Here is a 20,102-nt window from a genome sequence, read left to right as displayed (position 1 = left end):
GATTCACGTTTATCAGATCTTTTTTTAAATGTGTGCTGAAATAAATACCGGAAAAGATCGATTCGCGGCTTTTGAGAATCGATATCGAATCGACGTCATTTTAAAAAACAATTAACAATCTTTTTTTTTTTGCCCAGCCCTAATTCTAAATTATGTACGGCAAAAATGCTGCTGTATGCTTTTTATATGTATATAATTCAATATAATTAACTTAATTTATATCACACAAAGAGTACTGTTTTTCTGCAGATATCAGCATGAAAGCATGATATCAAATTTAATAATCATTTCAATAAAGTTAGCAATAAGTGACTTACATTTTAGACATAATATTGCTTGTTTTTGCTCAATTTTGCGAAAATAGTTCCAAACAAAGATCACAGCACTGTTTTGCGTCTCTGAGCAATGGACGGTGTTTACTTATTGAATGAATCCGCTTTTTGAACGAATCGGTTGATTAAATGATTCAGTGATTCACTCATTAACACAGTCAAATGCTCTGTTTCTGAATGAATTAGTCGTTTTAATGAATCGGTTGAATCTCAATGACTCACTCATTAACAGTCACTTGCTGCCACCTACTGGCAGTTTTAATTTCACATTTCGACTATTTTTTTCATGTTTTACATCATTTAAAATATCAGTATTCAATGTTTTATGTTAAAAACTTACTCAAGTAATATTCTAAACGGTGACTTCAACTTCTACCAAAGTCATTTTCTGGTAAGATATCTGTACTTTTACTTGAGTATGGCTTTCAGGTACTTTATACACCACTGTTAAGGACAATAACGATCCCAATGTGATGTGGGTGCTGGAGAGGATCCTCAGCTTCCTTGAAGACAAACACTGCCATTGTGCATCTCTCAAGCTCCGTTTCAGCTTCATCCTTCTGAACAACCTAATACAAGACAAAGAGAAGACATTTACTGACTCTTTCCACAATGCAATATTTGGATACAACATCCATTTTATGACCAGCCTTTCACTGCTCCATCTGCACTGCCGCTGCTCTGAAGTAACAAATATTTCTAAATGTGATTAAGATACAATATACAATATATTAACCAGCACAGAGATAGTTATGTGGTCAGTTGGCTCGTTTTTTAGCACATGTATTTGTACCACTGACTTCAAACCATGCAACATCGTACTCCAACACAACTGGATTATTTGCAATTGGATAGTGGAACAAAGCTAATACAAAAACTTTGTCCCCTGATGGACCACAATGCTGACAAGTTCACTGTGACTGATGGCATTTCAAAGACAAAGTACTTTCTCAGTAAAGGCAGTTCAAATCACTTGTCTAAAGCTTAAGTGATCAATGCAAAACTACTTACCAGATCTTCCCCAAGGTACGCAATAAGCAGACACAATAAGAATACACATTTCAGCAGACACTATCTTTTTTGATTCACCTCGAGGCTCTAGGTAAGAGCGCAAACACTAAAGTTATTATGCAGTCCAATTTAGCATTTTCACTGATGTAAACAATACACAATGCACACAATTATGTGCTTATAGAGTTATAGTAGTTGTATAGTTACAAATGCTTTAAAAAAATAAAGTTAAAAGGCCTAATCTAACTCCACAATCAAACTTGTTGACAAAATGAACACTATTTCTTCTACGTACAATGTTACTATTTATGTATTAAGTAATACATTTTGATGTATTGAGCAAAGTACATACCTGATCAAGTACATTCGGTATATTCCAGGTCAAGAACAGTTGTTATTCTCATCAATTCAGCATTGATCATAAAAAAAAGAATAGTAAATGCAAATGTAAATACAAATGTGTGGTGTGAGAGATCTTGGGATTGACATCAGGTGCCAAAACGTGCATTTTGGCTCAATTGTCAGTTTCTTATGATAGGGGATAATAATTTACTTTACAGATCATCACTGACTTGTTGCCATTAATTAAAAAAGACCGATCACATGAATAATATTTTCATACGAGGGATCATATGAATTACATTTTGATTTATTTAGCACTGACCTGAATGAGGTATTTCACATAACACAATGATAATACTTGAATTTACCAAAATAACCCAGTTCAAAGGTGTACAGACACTTCTAAATTTCTAAATTTTATGTGTTGTATGTTTTTGAACTTCATGATAGCTGTTCATGAATGTCTTGTTTTATTAGGCATTAAACTGTCCACAGCACTTTAAAAAATCCTACAATTTGTATGCTTTTCCAACATTATCTGCATTTGTGAGCTTGTTCCAACAGTGATGTATGATGTAGAGATTTATCTTTTCACACTAAGGATAGATTTATACACATCAGTTACTAAAGTTTCAAATATTAAGTGATGCAAATATTAACAGGAAGGCAACACAATACAGTAAGAGCCAGGTCAAGGACAAACATGAGAGTCATGAACAACTATCACAAACATAAGAAGTGTTAATTGTCTGGGTGACATCATACAGTATTAAGAAATGAGTGTATCTTATCTTTTTGGGGTGTTTTTGTAAATTCGGCTATTATTGAATGTTCTAAATTATATGTAAACATCTGTTATGTGAAATAGCTTGGTCAGGGCAGTACTACTGAATATAAAACAAAATAAAATTTTTATGATCCTTTTTTAAATATTAACATTTTGCAGTTTTTATATGGGGTATCTGTGTCATAACATGGCAACTGTTTTGCAGTTTAATTTTTTCCACCCAAATACACTGTATATGTCACGCTCTTGTTGAAGGAAGGCGCACGAAGACGAACGTAATCCAAATAACATTTAATTGTAATCAAAGATGATGCAGATACATACAAAACACAGGCTTCAGAATCCCCCCTGCTGTGGAAACCCCATCAAGCAAATATTGGAAGAACTTGCAACAAAAATAAACTCCAATCAAACCTGCAAGTTTAATATCAACCGTGCATCTGTGCTGGATGGTGCTGTACGGGGATTTACAAGACTCTCATACAATCCAAATAACAGAATGGTGATCAGGTTTTCTGATGATAAAGGAAAGTATGAAGAGGCTATTGATCTGGGTGGTCCAAGGCGAGAATTTTTACGGCTACTCCTGGTGGCACTAATGCAGTCATCAATGTTTGAGGGAAAAGAGGACAGTCTCAACTTGGCTCTTGATTCCCAAGGTATACATTATATTTGTGCTGTTTGTTGTACAGATTTGAGAACTTTTATTCTACATTGCATAATTGTGATTTTAAGGATCTGTGAAGGCTGTTGTATTGACATGTGTTCTCTAATTTTATGTCAGCCATCAGGGAGAACAGGTATTTCATAGCAGGGAGAGCAGTTGCAGTCAGCCTTGTACATGGAGGACCTGCACCGGGTTGTTTCTCTAAGACCCTATTTGACAGTTTAGTTCAGGGGCCAGACATGTGCATACCTGTCTTGGACGATGTAGCTGACTGCGAGCTTTATAATAAAATCAAAAAGGTTTGCTTAAAACTGCAGTATAAACGTTTCATTTACTTATACCATCATGCTTTCTCAGATTGACTTAAAAATGTGTTCCATTATAAAAGCCATAGCTTAGTATAACAATATTGTTTATAGAAAACTTTCTCTGAAATATTTCTAACTTAAATTTGAAATGCACATGCCATTTGCTCACATACAGGTTTCTGAAGCCACAACTCTTGAAGAGCTACAACACTCAACTGAGCCCATTATGGACTACCTTGCCAACGCAGGTTGTCTAAGGCCATTAAGAAGCATTGCCGACAGGGACAGGCTGGTTGAAGACTTACTGATGTTTCAGGTGGTGAATCGTGTTCGTGGACCATTTGAAAGGTTTGTTAGGACTTCAGAAATATACAGTCCATTGGATGAATCTTTTGAATCAAACAAATGTATTTAAAATAAAATACAATTATAAAATGCAATACAATTATTTAATTATTATCTTAATAAAATTCATTAATGCAATGTTGTTATTTCAAATCTCTTATGAATCATACTAAATCATCTTAATATAGGTTCAGGGATGGACTAAAAACTCTTGGCGTCCTTGCAAAAGTCCAACAACAACCAGAAGCTTTTAGATCCGTGTTTTGTCACCAGCCAAATCAGCTGACAGCAGACATAATGGATGACCTATTTGAAATACAGTGGTCAGAGAATGGGAGCAACAAACGAGCAAATGAGAACAGAGTTATTGCTTTCTGGAGGGACTACCTGCAGGATGTGGAAGGTAACCTTTTTAATAAGCACATTTCACTTTTAATAAGTTACAGACAATGATTAGTGGAACTGGAACATTTCATGGCTTGCTCATTCAAATATATTTGAAGTGCATCATAATTTAAATCAATTCATTGATTTGAAGCAGTAAATGATCATTTGTTCTGCAATATAAAGACAAATCTCAATATGAAGTTTTTTAGTGTCGTGATTTTCAACGCATATTGTTGTATGTGACACTATTGCTGCAAGTGTTCTACTAACTCCATTGCTACAATATCTATATGTATATACAGTTGTGCTCATAAATATATCTCTTCTAAAAGTGATATTTAAAAAAGACAGATCGTATGAATCACGTTTTCATACAAGGGATCGTATGAATTACATTGTTTTATTTAGCACTGACCTGAATTAGGTGTTTCACATAACACAATAATACTACTTGAATTTACCAAAATAACCCAGTTCAAAGGAGTACAGTCTGTTCATTCTAAATTTTATGCGTTGTTGTATGTTTTTGAGCTTCGTGATAGCTGTTCATGAGTGTCTTGTTTTATTAGCCATTGATTAAACTGTCCACAGCACTTTAAAACAATCCTTCAAATTTTCTGCTTTTCCAACATTATCTGCATTTGTGAGAATGTCCCAACAGTGACTTATGATGTATGATGTAAAGATTTATCTTTTCACACTAAGGATAGTTGAGAGATTTATACACATCAATTACTAAAGTTTCAAATATTAAGTGATGCAAATATTAACAGGAAGGCAACACAATACAGTAAGAGCCAGGTCAAGGACAAACATGAGAGTCATGAACAACTATCACAAACATAAGAAGTGTTAATTGTCTGGGTGACATCATACAGTATTAAGAAATGAGTGTATCTTATCTTTTTGGGGTGTTTTTGTAAATTCGGCTATTATTGAATGTTCTAAATTATATGTAAACATCTGTTATGTGAAATAGCTTGGTCAGGGCAGTACTACTAAATAGAAAACAAAATACAATTTTTATGATCCTTTTTTAAATATTAACATTTTGCAGTTTTTATATGGGGTATCTGTGTCATAACATGGCAACTGTTTTGCAGTTTAATTTTTTCCACCCAAATACACTGTATATGTCACGCTCTTGTTGAAGGAAGGCGCACGAAGACGAACGTAATCCAAATAACATTTAATTGTAATCAAAGATGATGCAGATACATACAAAACACAGGGTAACACAAGCAGCATACACAACTAATAACCGGCAGCTAACTGAACTGAAAGGGGAACTTAAGTAGGGTGAGATAATGAGGGACAGAAAGGTGAGGATGATAACTAATCAAACACAGGTGAACTGAATGAACAAATCAAAGGACGACAGAAACTAAATGAAGACACAACAAAAGACGTCCATGACTGTGACAGTATAATTGTTAATATTTTGTTTTTTTACTGTTTACTCAGAGGAGGGGTCAGAGAGGCTTGGAGCAATCTTAGCATTTGCTACAGGATCCGATCAGGTCCCACCAATTGGATTTCATCCTCAGCCTTCTACTGCCTTTCACCATAACACAGAAACTCCACAAAGATTTCCAGTTACAAATACATGCATCAACTGCCTTCGCCTGCCATTATATAGCACATATGGTGCCTTTAAAAGCAACATGGAATTTGCCATTAATAATACCCAGGGATTTGGCAAGGAGTAAGAGACACTTTTAAATACTAAGATGTGTTAATGTTGTGCCAAAGGCTTTTGAGGCATTGTTTTAGTCTAAGAACAACTCTTTATTAAATAAGTTTCAGCAATGTTAGAATCAATCTTAGCAGTACTTGTTTAAACCTTAACTATAGGATAATGCTTAGAGGACTAGCATTGCCTTAATGCAACATTTGTCAACACTTGTTTATGAGTTCAAATTCAGAACAATTACAATAAAGCATAAATACTGTGTTCTAGCCTGTCGTCTTTCCAATAAGTGTACAAGTGCCAAAAACAGATCAATTCCGTGATTTCCATCATTTTGTAATGGGTTAATTGTATCCAGAATGTTTTCCATGGTAGAGTCATTTGGGCGGTACAGTAGATGTTGTCAGGAACTATTATATTATTCCTGCTCTGTAGTTCAGGAGCTGGTCTGTTTTCATTGATGTCAAAATGGTCATCACTCTCTAACACACCAGATATAGCTGTGTTGTTGATTCCAATATGACTAACAATACCCCTGTGCCATAACTGCAGAGGGGTTTGTCCTCTTTCAGTTGGCAGTCCATGGTTATTCCACATGTCCCTAAATTCCCTAACTGCCTTCTGGATCCAAGGTTTGTAAATAAAATGCAAACAAAATACATGAAGCTCACACAGAGAGTCTAGTATACCTTGGTCCTCCATGAAAGTAAACAAGTCTGAAAAATAATATGAAACAACTCTGTTCAGCTCTGCCCATAAACGTTCGATCCTTTGATTATGGACACTGCGGCCCATAATGCCACTACCTCCATTTAGTCCTCTTCTATTTAACATGTAACGTGCAACCTCTATGTTTTCCATGCCATGGTCGCATCTAACCCTCGATGGCAATCCAAAGTTTTGAACCCCTTCTTGGAACAAAGACAGAACACTTAATGCTCTATTATTGTTCAGACAGTCGAGATAAATAATTGGCAACACTTTACAATAAGGTTCTAAACATTAATTCAATAGTTCACATAAATAACAACAATATTTTACCTAATTAACATTAGTTAATGTATTATGAATAAACATGAATTAACGATGAACAATAGTATATTAATAAATTAACATTAACCTACTGTAGATTAATACACGTTATAAAAAATTGTTGTTCATTGTTAGTTTTAATACATTAACTAATTAGAACTAAGAGAACTAAATGCATCAACAAACTGAACTACATTGTAAAGTGTTACTGGTTAAGCATAATTTAGTGGTGATTACAGTTTTTCTCAAATGCTAAAACACATTTCACAAACGTTTCCTCCATGTTCCCCAGTGTCTAAACACAACACCCTTTTCTAAAGCTACATAAACACAACCACACCTTCTCACTTCAAAACTCAAACTTTCACACCAAAAGAGCAGCTCGAAGCTTTCAAAAATGTAAACACTATACACATCATTACACACTACAGCAAAACAATTGAAAACACAATGCTCAATTTGTGAGAAGGTTCTTTGTTTCATAACTGCCAATGCATATTTTTAGAAACTTTACAGTAATGGATGTTCTTAGATCTCTGCAGAGGATTAGGCATTTAGATTTGTGAGTTTCATATGAAGAGTATAAATCTATAGTAAATTCTGCATGTACACTACTGTAACACAACTCAATGCAAAAACAGAATCTATTGCACACAACAGTACTCTTGAAAACATGATCAGGGTGTGAAGTTTTTTTATTTACTTTATTCACACCACACACACACCACAATCACTGTGCGGCATCATGTCGCTGAGCTGCATCGGGCCACATCCACATCGCAGGCTATATTGTCTCTTGCCAGGCACCGCGGGAAAAACGCCCTGGAATGGCGAATCCATCCTTGGAAGGCCTCCACTGGGATGTCAACACAGGCCAGCTCCATTGCCCTTAGGAGGTTCTCTCTAGTGTATGGTTGTCTGTCATAAACCTTCCATCTCCACGATGAGAAGAACTCCTCTATAGGGTTCAGGAAAGGGGAGTAGGGTGGCAGACAGACGTTTAAAAAGTGGTTACTGTTGGTGGTGAACCACTCTCTGATTTGGTTTGTTTTGTGGAAGCGTACATTGTCCCAAATGATCACATAAATGTGATGTGCGGGCCCAGGATGGTGTTGTTGGCGGTCCAGGAGGATGTCTTTTAGCTCCTCTAGGAAGGTGAGGAGACGTTGGGTGTTGTAAGACCCAAGGACAGCATGCCGGTGGACAAGCCCCTCCAAACCCATGGCCGCACAAAGAGTAATATTACCCCCCCGTTGGCCAGGAACCTCAGTGATGGCTCTTTGGCCAATGATGTTACGGCCTCTTTGCCTTCGTTTCTGCAGGTTGAAGCCAGCCTCATCCAGGAAGAGGTACTCATGAGGTCTGGCCATCGCGTCCAACTGTAATATCCTCTGTGAAAATGTGAAAGTGCACAGGTGTTCAGAACAACAGTCAATCAGGTAGCACAGTATTGTCCAGAAGTAATGTAGGCCACTGAGCAACACAGTATGTCCACTAACTGTACTGTGAACATGGATGTATACTTACTTGCACATACTCGTAACGTAGGTCTTTGTGTCGCGCAGAGTTGCGCTCAAAGGGAACCCTATAGACCTGTTTCATCCGCATCTTTTGGCGCCGGAGAACTCGGTCTATTGTGGCCAAGCTGACATCATCAATGCTCTCAAAGTTGACATTATCGGCAATGACTTTGTCTCTGATCTCCCGGAGTCTGATGAGGTTGTTCTCACGAACCATATCCACAATGAGGGTTTCTTGTGCCGCTGTAAATATGGCAACCCTCCCACCTCTATGTGGCATTCTTTCAACTCTAAAGAAAGAAACATGTGTTGTCAATTGACATGTTTTACAATACAGTAACAACTGATTTGAAACCAATAGACTACTTTCACAGGCTTGTAAAATTGTATTGTGACAAAGAAAGCAATAGAGTACAATACCTGTTGTGTTGTCTGAATGCCCTGATAATGGTGGCCACGGTGAACCTACTCAGGTTTGGACGGACTCGTAGTCCTGCTTCAGCCATTGTCATGCCATGGACAATGACATGGTCAATGACTGTTGCTCGCATCTCGTCCGTAATGATGGTGCGAGGTTGTCTTGCTCTCCCTCCTGGACCTTCTCCTCTCCCTTGTTGGCCTGCTCCTCTTCCTCCTCTGATTTGAACTCCTCTTCCTCGTTGGCCTGCTCCTCTTCCTCCTCTGATTTGAACTCCTCTTCCTCGTTGGCCTGCTCCTCTTCCTCCTCTGATTTGAACTCCTCTTCCTCGTTGGCCTGCTCCTCTTCTTCCATGGCCAGCTCTTCTCCCTCCTCTGACTCGAATTCCTCTTCCCCTGACTCTGCCTTCATCCATTGTGTTTGTTTGGAATCTTCAGCAAACTGTGCACTCTGAACTTGCTTTTATACATGTGGTCACAGCATTAGCAACAAGTGTCTTCAATTTTGAGTCGTTGTGTGTAATGAATGACGCCAGGTGTGTTCATTGTGTTCAAATATTGCTGACTGTGGCAAGCATTTTGCATCACATGAGCTTTCATTTGAGAATATGAGCAGAGTTCTTTTGCAACTTGTGTTTTAGCAAAGAAAAATGTGTTAAGATTTATGAGAACGGAGGATTGTGTTTTGTGAATTGTGTCTTCATGTGAAATGTGTTTATGATATTGGAAAATGATGGCTAGATTTAGTAAATGTGTTTAGACAACTGGTCATTTGGTTTAGAGGATTGGCTTTTGTGTTTTAGCATTTGAGAAAAACTGTAAGTGTTTAATTGTACTGTTCTAATTGTTTTATAATGTCATGTGGAATAGCCCCTTAGGAAAATTAACCATCGTTTAGTAAAAATGTAGCTTACATGATTTTTGCAGGATGGTTTATATTACAACATAAATACAAAACTTAATTCATTAACATTAGTTCATTTTAAGGGATATTTTAATGAAGTTGTCAAATAACTGCTGGACATTCCACAGTTGGTTAGGAGTTTGCACAGAATAAATTCTTCTTCTGACAGCACATCGGCACCTGAGTGACCTTCCAATAGGACCTATCTCATGTAAACTTTGTCTCAGCCTCCAACGCTGGATGCGGATGGAGCGAGGCCGGAGACTGCCCAGAATGTAGGTCTCACCTGCATTTGGGGTTCTTTGCAAAATCTGTCTGACAAGTGTGTTCAACTCATAGTTAGAGAGTTCTGCAAACTCCAACGGTCTGATTCCAAGATGCCGCGTTTGTGAATTTTATTTTGTATGTATGCGCGAGTGTTTTATGGATGTGTATGCGTGCATCGAGTTTATATTTATGTGCGAGTGTTTATAGGTGTATATGCATGGATCAAGTTTATATGTATATATGCGAGTATGTATAGGTGTGTCTACATGCAGCGAGTTTATACACTGAACAAAATTATGGATGGATTATCTCGGCAAAGGAGAAGTGCTCACTAACACAGATTTAGACAGATTTGTGAACAATATTTGAGAGAAATAGGCCTTTTGTGTACATAGAAAAAGTCTTAGATCTTTGAGTTCAGCTCATGAAAAATGGGGGCAAAAACAAAAGTGTTGCGTTTATAATTTTGTTCAGTGTATGTATGTGCGTGTGTTGTTGTAGGTGTATATGCATGGATTGAGTTTATACGTATAAGCGAGTGTCTATAGGTGTATGCATGCGTCATGTTTATATACATACGCAAGTTATTCACAAGTGTATATGCATTCATTACTAACATAAGATGTATTGGTATGGATTTCATATTAGTGTGCCCGTGTATTTCATTTTTTTTTTTTTGAACATCCAATAGTATACATGTATATGTGAGTAATTTATAGGTTTTATGTTTTATGTATGTATTGATAAGCGAAGTTTGATTTAATAACTTTTATAACTTGGTCAGATGTGAACAGCAACAGACATCATGGCCCCCAAATTCAATAAGGAATTTTTTTTAACATACTGTATTCATTATTAGTAAAAAGACCCGTTTTTATTGTGATGATTTATTGCAATGACTTTAACTTTACCAAGTGGCTCAAAAGCAAATTAACATTTTTTTGTTCCAAAAAAAAAAGGACATCAAGTTGAGATGACACTGTGTAAGGTGTTTTAAAGCTTTTGTGAACTTTATTCAGAAAGAGAAAAACTGCACATTTAGTATATGTACACAGAAATATTTATTAGCAAATTCGAACATTAATTTTAAATTAAATTAGGAAAAGTTAATTTTAAATTGTTGAAATAATTCTAGTAATAGAAGTAAAAATAAAGCCTATACCATAATGGTGTGTGAAGGACATTGCACAGTCCCCACCCCAAAAAATGTTGATTACACTTTACATGTGTGTGTACTAGTAAATTTAAAAACATGCTGCACAGAGAAAATTACTGTCAGTCCCAACACAGTCTTGGTGGAACCATCTGTTACAGTCTCCACACTGGATTTGAAATTCAAATTTCAGTGTACTCAAAAATTTTGAGAGTGATTTAAATAACTATTTAACCTAAAATGTGTTTTGTTTGTTGCTGTCTGTTGACTCACTAAAGATGCTCTTAGTTGATGGTCAATCTTCAATGCCACAGTAGTGCAGTTCAGACAGATCATCTGGAAGAAATACAAACATGGATTTAGCCTTAGAGTACTTGCATCTAACTAGAGATGCACCGATTGCAATTTTCTTGGCCGATTCCGATTTCCGATTTTTTGTTAGTGTGACCTGCCGATACCGATTTTTGCCGATTCTGATTTTCTTTCTAAGAACTATAATTGACTAGACAGATTTGTGAACAATATTTGAGAGAAATAGGCCTTTTGTGTACATAGAAAAAGTCTTAGATCTTTGAGTTCAGCTCATGAAAAATGGGGGCAAAAACAAAAGTGTTGCGTTTATAATTTTGTTCAGTGTATGTATGTGCGTGTGTTGTTGTAGGTGTATATGCATGGATTGAGTTTATACGTATAAGCGAGTGTCTATAGGTGTATGCATGCGTCATGTTTATATACATACGCAAGTTATTCACAAGTGTATATGCATTCATTACTAACATAAGATGTATTGGTATGGATTTCATATTAGTGTGCACGTGTATTTCATTTTTTTTTTTTGAACATCCAATAGTATACATGTATATGTGAGTAATTTATAGGTTTTATGTTTTATGTATGTATTGATAAGCGAAGTTTGATTTAATAACTTTTATAACTTGGTCAGATGTGAACAGCAACAGACATCATGGCCCCCAAATTCAATAAGGATTTTTTTTTAACATACTGTATTCATTATTAGTAAAAAGACCCGTTTTTATTGTGATGATTTATTGCAATGACTTTAACTTTACCAAGTGGCTCAAAAGCAAATTAACATTTTTTTGTTCCAAAAAAAAAAGGACATCAAGTTGAGATGACACTGTGTAAGGTGTTTTAAAGCTTTTGTGAACTTTATTCAGAAAGAGAAAAACTGCACATTTAGTATATGTACACAGAAATATTTATTAGCAAATTCGAACATTAATTTTAAATTAAATTAGGAAAAGTTAATTTTAAATTGTTGAAATAATTCTAGTAATAGAAGTAAAAATAAAGCCTATACCATAATGGTGTGTGAAGGACATTGCACAGTCCCCACCCCAAAAAATGTTGATTACACTTTACATGTGTGTGTACTAGTAAATTTAAAAACATGCTGCACAGAGAAAATTACTGTCAGTCCCAACACAGTCTTGGTGGAACCATCTGTTACAGTCTCCACACTGGATTTGAAATTCAAATTTCAGTGTACTCAAAAATTTTGAGAGTGATTTAAATAACTATTTAACCTAAAGACCCGTTTTTATTGTGATGATTTATTGCAATGACTTTAACTTTACCAAGTGGCTCAAAAGCAAATTAACATTTTTTTGTTCCAAAAAAAAAAGGACATCAAGTTGAGATGACACTGTGTAAGGTGTTTTAAAGCTTTTGTGAACTTTATTCAGAAAGAGAAAAACTGCACATTTAGTATATGTACACAGAAATATTTATTAGCAAATTCGAACATTAATTTTAAATTAAATTAGGAAAAGTTAATTTTAAATTGTTGAAATAATTCTAGTAATAGAAGTAAAAATAAAGCCTATACCATAATGGTGTGTGAAGGACATTGCACAGTCCCCACCCCAAAAAATGTTGATTACACTTTACATTTGTGTGTACTAGTAAATTTAAAAACATGCTGCACAGAGAAAATTACTGTCAGTCCCAACACAGTCTTGGTGGAACCATCTGTTACAGTCTCCACACTGGATTTGAAATTCAAATTTCAGTGTACTCAAAAATTTTGAGAGTGATTTAAATAACTATTTAACCTAAAATGTGTTTTGTTTGTTGCTGTCTGTTGACTCACTAAAGATGCTCTTAGTTGATGGTCAATCTTCAATGCCACAGTAGTGCAGTTCAGACAGATCATCTGGAAGAAATACAAACATGGATTTAGCCTTAGAGTACTTGCATCTAACTAGAGATGCACCGATTGCAATTTTCTTGGCCGATTCCGATTTCCGATTTTTTGTTAGTGTGACCTGCCGATACCGATTTTTGCCGATTCCGATTTTCTTTCTAAGAACGATAATTGACAGCATATACAAACAAAAATCTATGCAAATTTCAATGCAAAAATGATTTAAATAATAAAAATAAATTATTAAACATTACAATTCCCCCACTCTGGACTAAGTTACAGATTTTCTCTTTTACTTAAACAACTCTCAAAATAAAGTGCTCTGTGACTGGAAAGAGGAAGAAATTGTTAACTTAAAATGAGTAGCTGTATGCAACAAAATTATTGTAATTTCCCACTATGTTTATAAATGGACATTTTTCCCCCTAACCTTATTAAATGTCATCTTTAACATCAAATTCTTCATTTGTTTCAATTAATTCAGTTATAATAATAAGAAACTGTAGAGTTGTTACCATTCAAATGAAATTAGTATTAACAAACTCTAACTATCCACTGCTGAGGAAACAGAAGCTGCATCTGAAGTGGCATTAGATGCATTTCCACAGACAGTTTGATGGAGCTGAGGTGCCATAAATGCATTTACACTGCAAAATTACAAATGAATAAATAATTTTATAAGATTAATGTTTTACATATTTTTTTAAACATACAAATAGATGTATGCCCAGTAGGTGGCGGCAAATGTCTGTTTTAATGAGTAAGTCATTTATTCATTCATTCAACCGATTCATTCAAACGGCTGATTCATTCAGAAACGAGGCAAGTGACTGGCCTTATGAACGGGCCACTGAATCATTGACTCACTCGATTTGTTCAAAATGTGGATTCATTCAGTAACGAAACACTGCTGTGTGTTGCTCGGAGACACACAACAGTTCTGCTGTGGCTTTGATCGGAATTATATTTAGAAATTGAGCAAAAACAGTCAATATTTTGTCTAAAATCTAAGTCACTTAAATTTAACTCCTTGTTTATTGAAATACTATAGTATAAAATCAGTGTCACATTGCAATCGTGTTGATATTGATATTCGGGGAAACATCATGGCCGTATAATGTTGCTTACCTAAATCATATTTTGTAAATATCTTTGTTTTTCTACCGCAGTATGCATCTAATTAATTTCTGTGAGTTACTTTGTGTGTGCTGTCTCTCTCACACACTCACTCAGGCTGTGCGAGCCTCATCTGGCACGACATAAATACATTATCAGTCGCCATTTACACTGAATGTAATTAAAATTAGAATCATTCTCACGCGAAACGACATATTTACACGCGACTGTGAGTGTGCGTGTGGCTGTGACGTCATTGCCGGCGCCGCTGGCAATAAAAGGATCGGCTCGGAATCGGCAAGACGTGAGACTGACCGGCCGGTCACCGATCCGGGCCGCTCATGCGAAAAATTGTCCGATTCCGATCACTGGCCGGTCAATCGGTGCATCTCTACATTTAACAATTATAAATAACAATTTGAGTAGTTACAATTAGTTACATATGACAGTTGATGTTAATATAATGAATGTAAGGTACTTGTTAGTCATAGAATCTAAATAGGAAAAGTTGTAATCAACTTTAAAAAAAGAGAAAAATCAATAAATAAAGAATAATACTTGTCTCTTCAGGGAGAGTGAGTGCAGTGTCCTTTCTATAATCGTACAGGTCATTGGTAGTGGATGGGAACTTAATACTCTTAGCTGCCTTGTCATTAAGGATATTCAGCAAACTAATTTAAAAGACAAAATCACTATGTTAAAAAGTTAACAATTACAGTTCATAAAACACACAGATAACTTAAACGGGGGAACAGAGCCACCCTGAGCCCTGATGTCTCAATGTCATCAAATGTTCACTTCAGGGTGTCAGTTGACATACAGTAGAATTATTATCATTAATATACAGTGCACCTAATCCTCATGGACTGCATTGCCCGTTTTTACTGTAAGATGTTACCCTACTCTTCCTCCAAAGCATGTGAAAGTTCTCCAACACGGCTCTCATGCCTCCTGCAGCAGGACTATGTCTATGGCATGTTCACATGTGATCAGAAACCCTGGGCATCTTTCTCCTGGTGTTTGTCGGAGTCAGTAGAAAGTTCTCTTCAGTGTCCTATCGTACTGTGACCTAGATTAACCCTGTAAACCGTTTGTGTCATACGAACTCTTTCACTTGTACATGTGCAATAATTATTTGTTCATTAAACAGGCATGAAAATATCCTATCATAAAAGGGAAGTTTAATTTTATGCTTAGTTTGCATTTACATAAAAACAAACACACAGTGTACAATAACCGCAATGAACAGTGAACATTCAAAGGCATCCAAGTACGCTTCGTTTTACTGGCCTAATGATGTTAATTAATAAATAACATTGAGAAAGCTAAATTAAACCAGGGAAAAACACACAGAAAATGGAGAACTTGTGTAATGACATTTATTTTCTTGCATGTTCAATCAGCGCATCTGTTTCTTCGCAGTTCAGAAAGAGGAGAAACAATAATGTACAGTATGTGGAAAATAATGTGTTTTTTTAACCTTAAACCACATAAACACATTTCATTACACCAAATACACAAAATAATGTTCTTTTTAGCAGCATCATATGACCTCTTTAAGGCCATATGCTATCCTGAGGCACAGAAGTTCACCACAGTTGCGACAAGGTATTTGGGGCTTGAATTGGGATAAGACAGAGGTGAGATTTTCAGTAAGACTACCACAAGGGTCTCCATAAAGGTATGGGCTTGTAAAACAAGGGTTAGGCAGCGATAGGGTTAAGTACAGGGGTTAGGATAATGGTAAATATTTAAACCATTGAACTGCAATAATGTTGCAAAGTTTCTAAATTCAACACTAAATATTAAATTACCATTTCATTTGTTGCTGATTGTTTCTGTGTGCTTTTTACAGTTACGGATGCAAACATGAGGCACAAGCCAGAGGGGAGTATGAAAGGCGGCTGCGTCTGGAGCATGAGGGCTTCTCCTGTATGGAAAGTGGTCTTTGGTTGAATCCCAATTGGCCATACATGGGAGCCTCGCCTGATGGGATTGTCACATGCGACTGTCATGGAACTGGGATTGTAGAAGATTTTTATTAATCAAAATATGAATTAGTCAAGTATGATCAATGTGAATATAGCCATTTATGTATCAAGTTATTCTACTATTATGTATTTGCCTGTGTGTAAGGAGGCCTGCAAGAGAATGTAATGTGCAGACATTACAGGGGTGCAGTGTATGGTGAAGAGAACCATTTCTGAAGCGAGAGCCCAGTCCACCAGGCGGCTCATAAATGGAAGGTTTTCACGAATTGATGCGGCTCAAAGAATATAGATCCAGTTACCAGCTCGATCTCATCCATTCTATCCTTTTTACAAGAGCACTTAGATGATGGCCGTGTGCCCTCCACGCTAAAAGTATAAGTAGCTGCAAATTTCAGCTTTCCATAATGATATTGACAGGCAGTCAGTTGGCAAGAACGATCTAGCGATTAAGGCCCAATCCCAGTTCTATTTTATACCCCTTCCCCTTGCCCCTTGAAACATAGTGTCAAGGGGTAGGGCTAAAAATATTCCCCTAAGAAATGGGACACCACTACTACACCGTTACACGTCATCATTTGTCATCGCTAGCTCCTACGTTAAAGAAAAAGCGCTGATGTTTATCACAAACTTCCAAGATGCCGTCGGTAGCTGCAGTGATCTCAGTTGCGTGGGTTACAGCTATTTTTTTGCATTTGTCTTCAGCACTTCGCAGAAGACAAAGGAGACGACGATGTGTTCGACGCCTATGTTTGCTGGAGGATCAGTTTATGGTATGTATGATGGCTGCAAAAACGTTTTGTTGTATTTAACGTAACGCTAGCTAACTGCACAACTCGGTAACGTTAAAAGCTGGAATATATAAAACTTTAGTGGACTTGTAATTCTGTGGTGTTGTATTGACCCGTTGGAGTTACCGACCTATGTTTGTATCCATATATGCGTTTACAGTGTGAAATGTTTACATGATTTATCTGACTGAATGACCCTTTGAAGTTACACGATCGTACGCAGTCGTCTATTGTTTGCACCAAAGTTTCCCTTATAAAAATTTGATGAATAAATGAATAAATTCAGAAAAACATGGTTATTGTAGTTATGCCATGTTAAACATTAAAACCAATGGTTTTGCTACTAAACGATAGTTAAACTATGGTATTTGTGTGGTGATACAAATGGTAATCAATACGTAAAAAAAGAAAAAGAAAAGTTTTTACTAGGCTATAATAAAACAATAGTCAAGCTACGAGAATATTTTTTTGCGCAAAGAAAACAAAAATAACGACTTTATTCCACATTTTCGTCTCTGCTGCGTCACTTGTTTGTAACTCCAGTGGACGTTTCCTGGACATTTTTGTTGGCTATCCGGAGTTAGTTCACGACACACGAATATTGAAAAACAGTTCATTTTATAAGGCGCAACGATATCCCCCCTCAGGGTACATTATTCTGAGTGATGGAGGCTATCCCTGCTTAGACACCCCAGTCTGCTTGATCACACCCTATAAAGAGCCAGTGAATGGATAAGTCCAGGGCCGCTTCAATTACTACCACTCAAGGGCCCGTAGCATAATTGAAAGGGCTTTTGGCATGATAAAAACGAGATGGAGGTCTACACTTTTCAGGGCCCTGGAAGTCAAACCAACATTTGCACCCCAGGTCATTGCTTCCTGTGCCTTTTTGCACAAGGTATGTTTGGACAATGGAGATATGCTTGAGCCAGAAGCCCACATTTCAAGGGACAATTTTGACTTCCACCCTCCCCATGAAGGCCTGACATCCAATGAAACCTCTGGGAATGCTACAAGGGATAGACTGGCTGCCCTAGTTTCAGGCATTGTGCAAGACCCGTGAACAGGATCCAGACATACAGGTGTACTCCAATTTTTTTTTAAGTGTTGCCTATTTTAAAACTGTTTTCATATTAGTTAATTATTGGAGATGCTATTCCTACCTTTTATATCTGTGTGTTGTTTGCAATAAAGTGTTTTCATACATATCGCATGGTATTCTGTCTTTTCCAGGTATGTTACTGATATTGAAACACCTTCTTTTAATAAACAGCAATATTGCTTTTTATTGCCTCAAATGTATAACAATCTGTATAGGGAGGTAGGAGAATATCCAGTCACATCAAACAAAAATATTGCACTTGAATATATAAAAACTCTGTAAATAATCATAAAATACAAAACAGCATATAAAAAAAAGTTAGTTAAAAGTATAAAAAATATAAACAACACACCTATACAGTTATGTAAGGAAACTTGTTAACAATAGTGCAAATTTCAAAACTATGAACTTTGTAAGAATTTTGAAAAATTGAAACGCACATGAAAGACAACTACAAATTGTCTATCATTTTTTCGAAGAGATTCAAAAACCTCTCAGTCTTGGCCTCGCTCTCTTCATGGCGTTTCTGCTCCTTGTGGGACTAAAAAATTCAAAACGGGATTACTTTTCCTCTTTTTTTTCTTTGGTGCTGGAGTTGCTGATTGGCTACAAGTTTGTTTTGCGATTCGGCCCGAATCAGTTTTCTAAAGTGTTTTTGAAAAATCACTTACTCTGCCTTTAACCACAAGTTATCAAGTAAACGCTTTAAAGCGCATTTCAACAAATAGCCGTCAGCTTTGCCTCGCCGATGAGTTACGTTTGACGGCTGCAGTCGGTGGAAAATGAAAGATAAACACTGTAGTTAAAATATTTCATATTCACAGATGCAAATTTAGTACTTATGAAGTTATGTGCGTTTCTCATTTAGAACAAATTCAATCAGGATATGTCAAGTCTATGAGCTTGTACTTATATTTACGCTAAGCTACACCATATTTTAGATTTGAAACATTTAACAGGTGTGCAGCATTATTTATATAATATGAATCATGTGTTATAGCCTATAGGCCCTTTTCACATGATGTCACGCAACTTCCGTTTCGACTCGAAGCAGTGTATCGTTACTTCCGCCAGCACAGTAGAACGCTATCGCGCCCTCAACATGGAGTTTACCCAGTCCCTTTTACATTTACCAGAAATACGGCTGTGATGTACAGCGAATTGCAGATGAATTGTCCCTTACAAAACGTTCTACACTTGACAAAGGATACAAGTTCTTCATTGAGCAGTACCTGTTTGATTATGAAGGTAAGTGTTTTGTATAGTCCACGTTAGTGAAGTAGTTAGGATAACGGTAACGTTAGTTGCTAACTTTCTCTACTGCCAGTAGAACGCTATCGCGCCCTCAACATGGAGTTTACCCAGTCCCTTTTACATTTACCAGAAATACGGCTGTGATGTACAGCGAATTGCAGATGAATTGTCCCTTACAAAACGTTCTACACTTGACAAAGGATACAAGTTCTTCATTGAGCAGTACCTGTTTGATTATGAAGGTGTTTTGTATTGTCCACGTTAGCGAAGGAGTTAGGATAACGGTAACGTTAGTTGCTAACTTTCTCTACTGCAAATGTAAAGCCTTCCAAGTCTTTAAAATACTGTAATACAGACAACAAACAATCATGTTTCTATGTATGGGATGTTAGCTATAAATTGTGTTTTGTTAGATAAAAGCCAGTAACGTATTCATGGTTAATGATGTGCCCTTTAACCAAAATATTGTATTGGAAGACAGTTTCGAATGTAGTTGTCGATGAGGTGACAGTGAGAGGGCGT

At 36.5% G+C, this 20,102-nt stretch overlaps 2 protein-coding genes and 1 pseudogene across 5 annotated transcripts; 1 reads left to right on the top strand and 2 right to left on the bottom strand.

The window, feature by feature from the left end:
• Nucleotides 1-2,779: 2,779 nt before the first annotated feature.
• Nucleotides 2,780-4,944, top strand: LOC107747338 (G2/M phase-specific E3 ubiquitin-protein ligase-like). Its single transcript, XM_016561804.1, has 4 exons — nt 2,780-3,131; nt 3,257-3,438; nt 3,623-3,795; nt 3,981-4,944. Exons 1-4 carry the CDS (start codon nt 2,780-2,782, stop codon nt 4,243-4,245), a joined length of 972 nt encoding a protein of 323 aa, XP_016417290.1. The 3' UTR covers nt 4,246-4,944.
• Nucleotides 4,945-6,049: 1,105 nt separating this feature from the next.
• On the bottom strand, nt 6,050-7,645 carry LOC107747337 (uncharacterized; annotated as a pseudogene).
• Nucleotides 7,143-9,660, bottom strand: LOC107747340 (uncharacterized). Of its 4 annotated transcripts, none has more exons than XM_016561806.1 (4): nt 9,131-9,660; nt 8,842-9,040; nt 8,429-8,711; nt 7,143-8,292 (listed from the first exon to the last, which is right to left on the bottom strand). In XM_016561806.1, the coding sequence occupies exons 1-4, from the start codon at nt 9,252-9,254 to the stop codon at nt 7,645-7,647; spliced, it is 1,254 nt and encodes a 417-aa protein (XP_016417292.1). In that variant the 5' UTR covers nt 9,255-9,660; the 3' UTR covers nt 7,143-7,644. The 4 variants fall into 4 exon arrangements, with proteins under 4 accessions (XP_016417292.1, XP_016417291.1, XP_016417293.1 ...); XM_016561805.1 differs by having other exon boundaries at nt 8,842-9,130; nt 9,176-9,660; XM_016561807.1 differs by having other exon boundaries at nt 8,842-9,085; nt 9,176-9,660.
• Between the last annotated feature and the right edge of the window lie 10,442 nt (nt 9,661-20,102).

The sequence above is a fragment of the Sinocyclocheilus rhinocerous genome, unplaced genomic scaffold (genome assembly GCF_001515625.1).
Source record: "Sinocyclocheilus rhinocerous isolate Xijiao unplaced genomic scaffold, SAMN03320098_v1.1 scaffold3122, whole genome shotgun sequence".
Classification (NCBI taxonomy): Eukaryota; Metazoa; Chordata; class Actinopteri; order Cypriniformes; family Cyprinidae; genus Sinocyclocheilus; species Sinocyclocheilus rhinocerous.
This window is presented reverse-complemented; position numbering and strand designations above follow the sequence as displayed.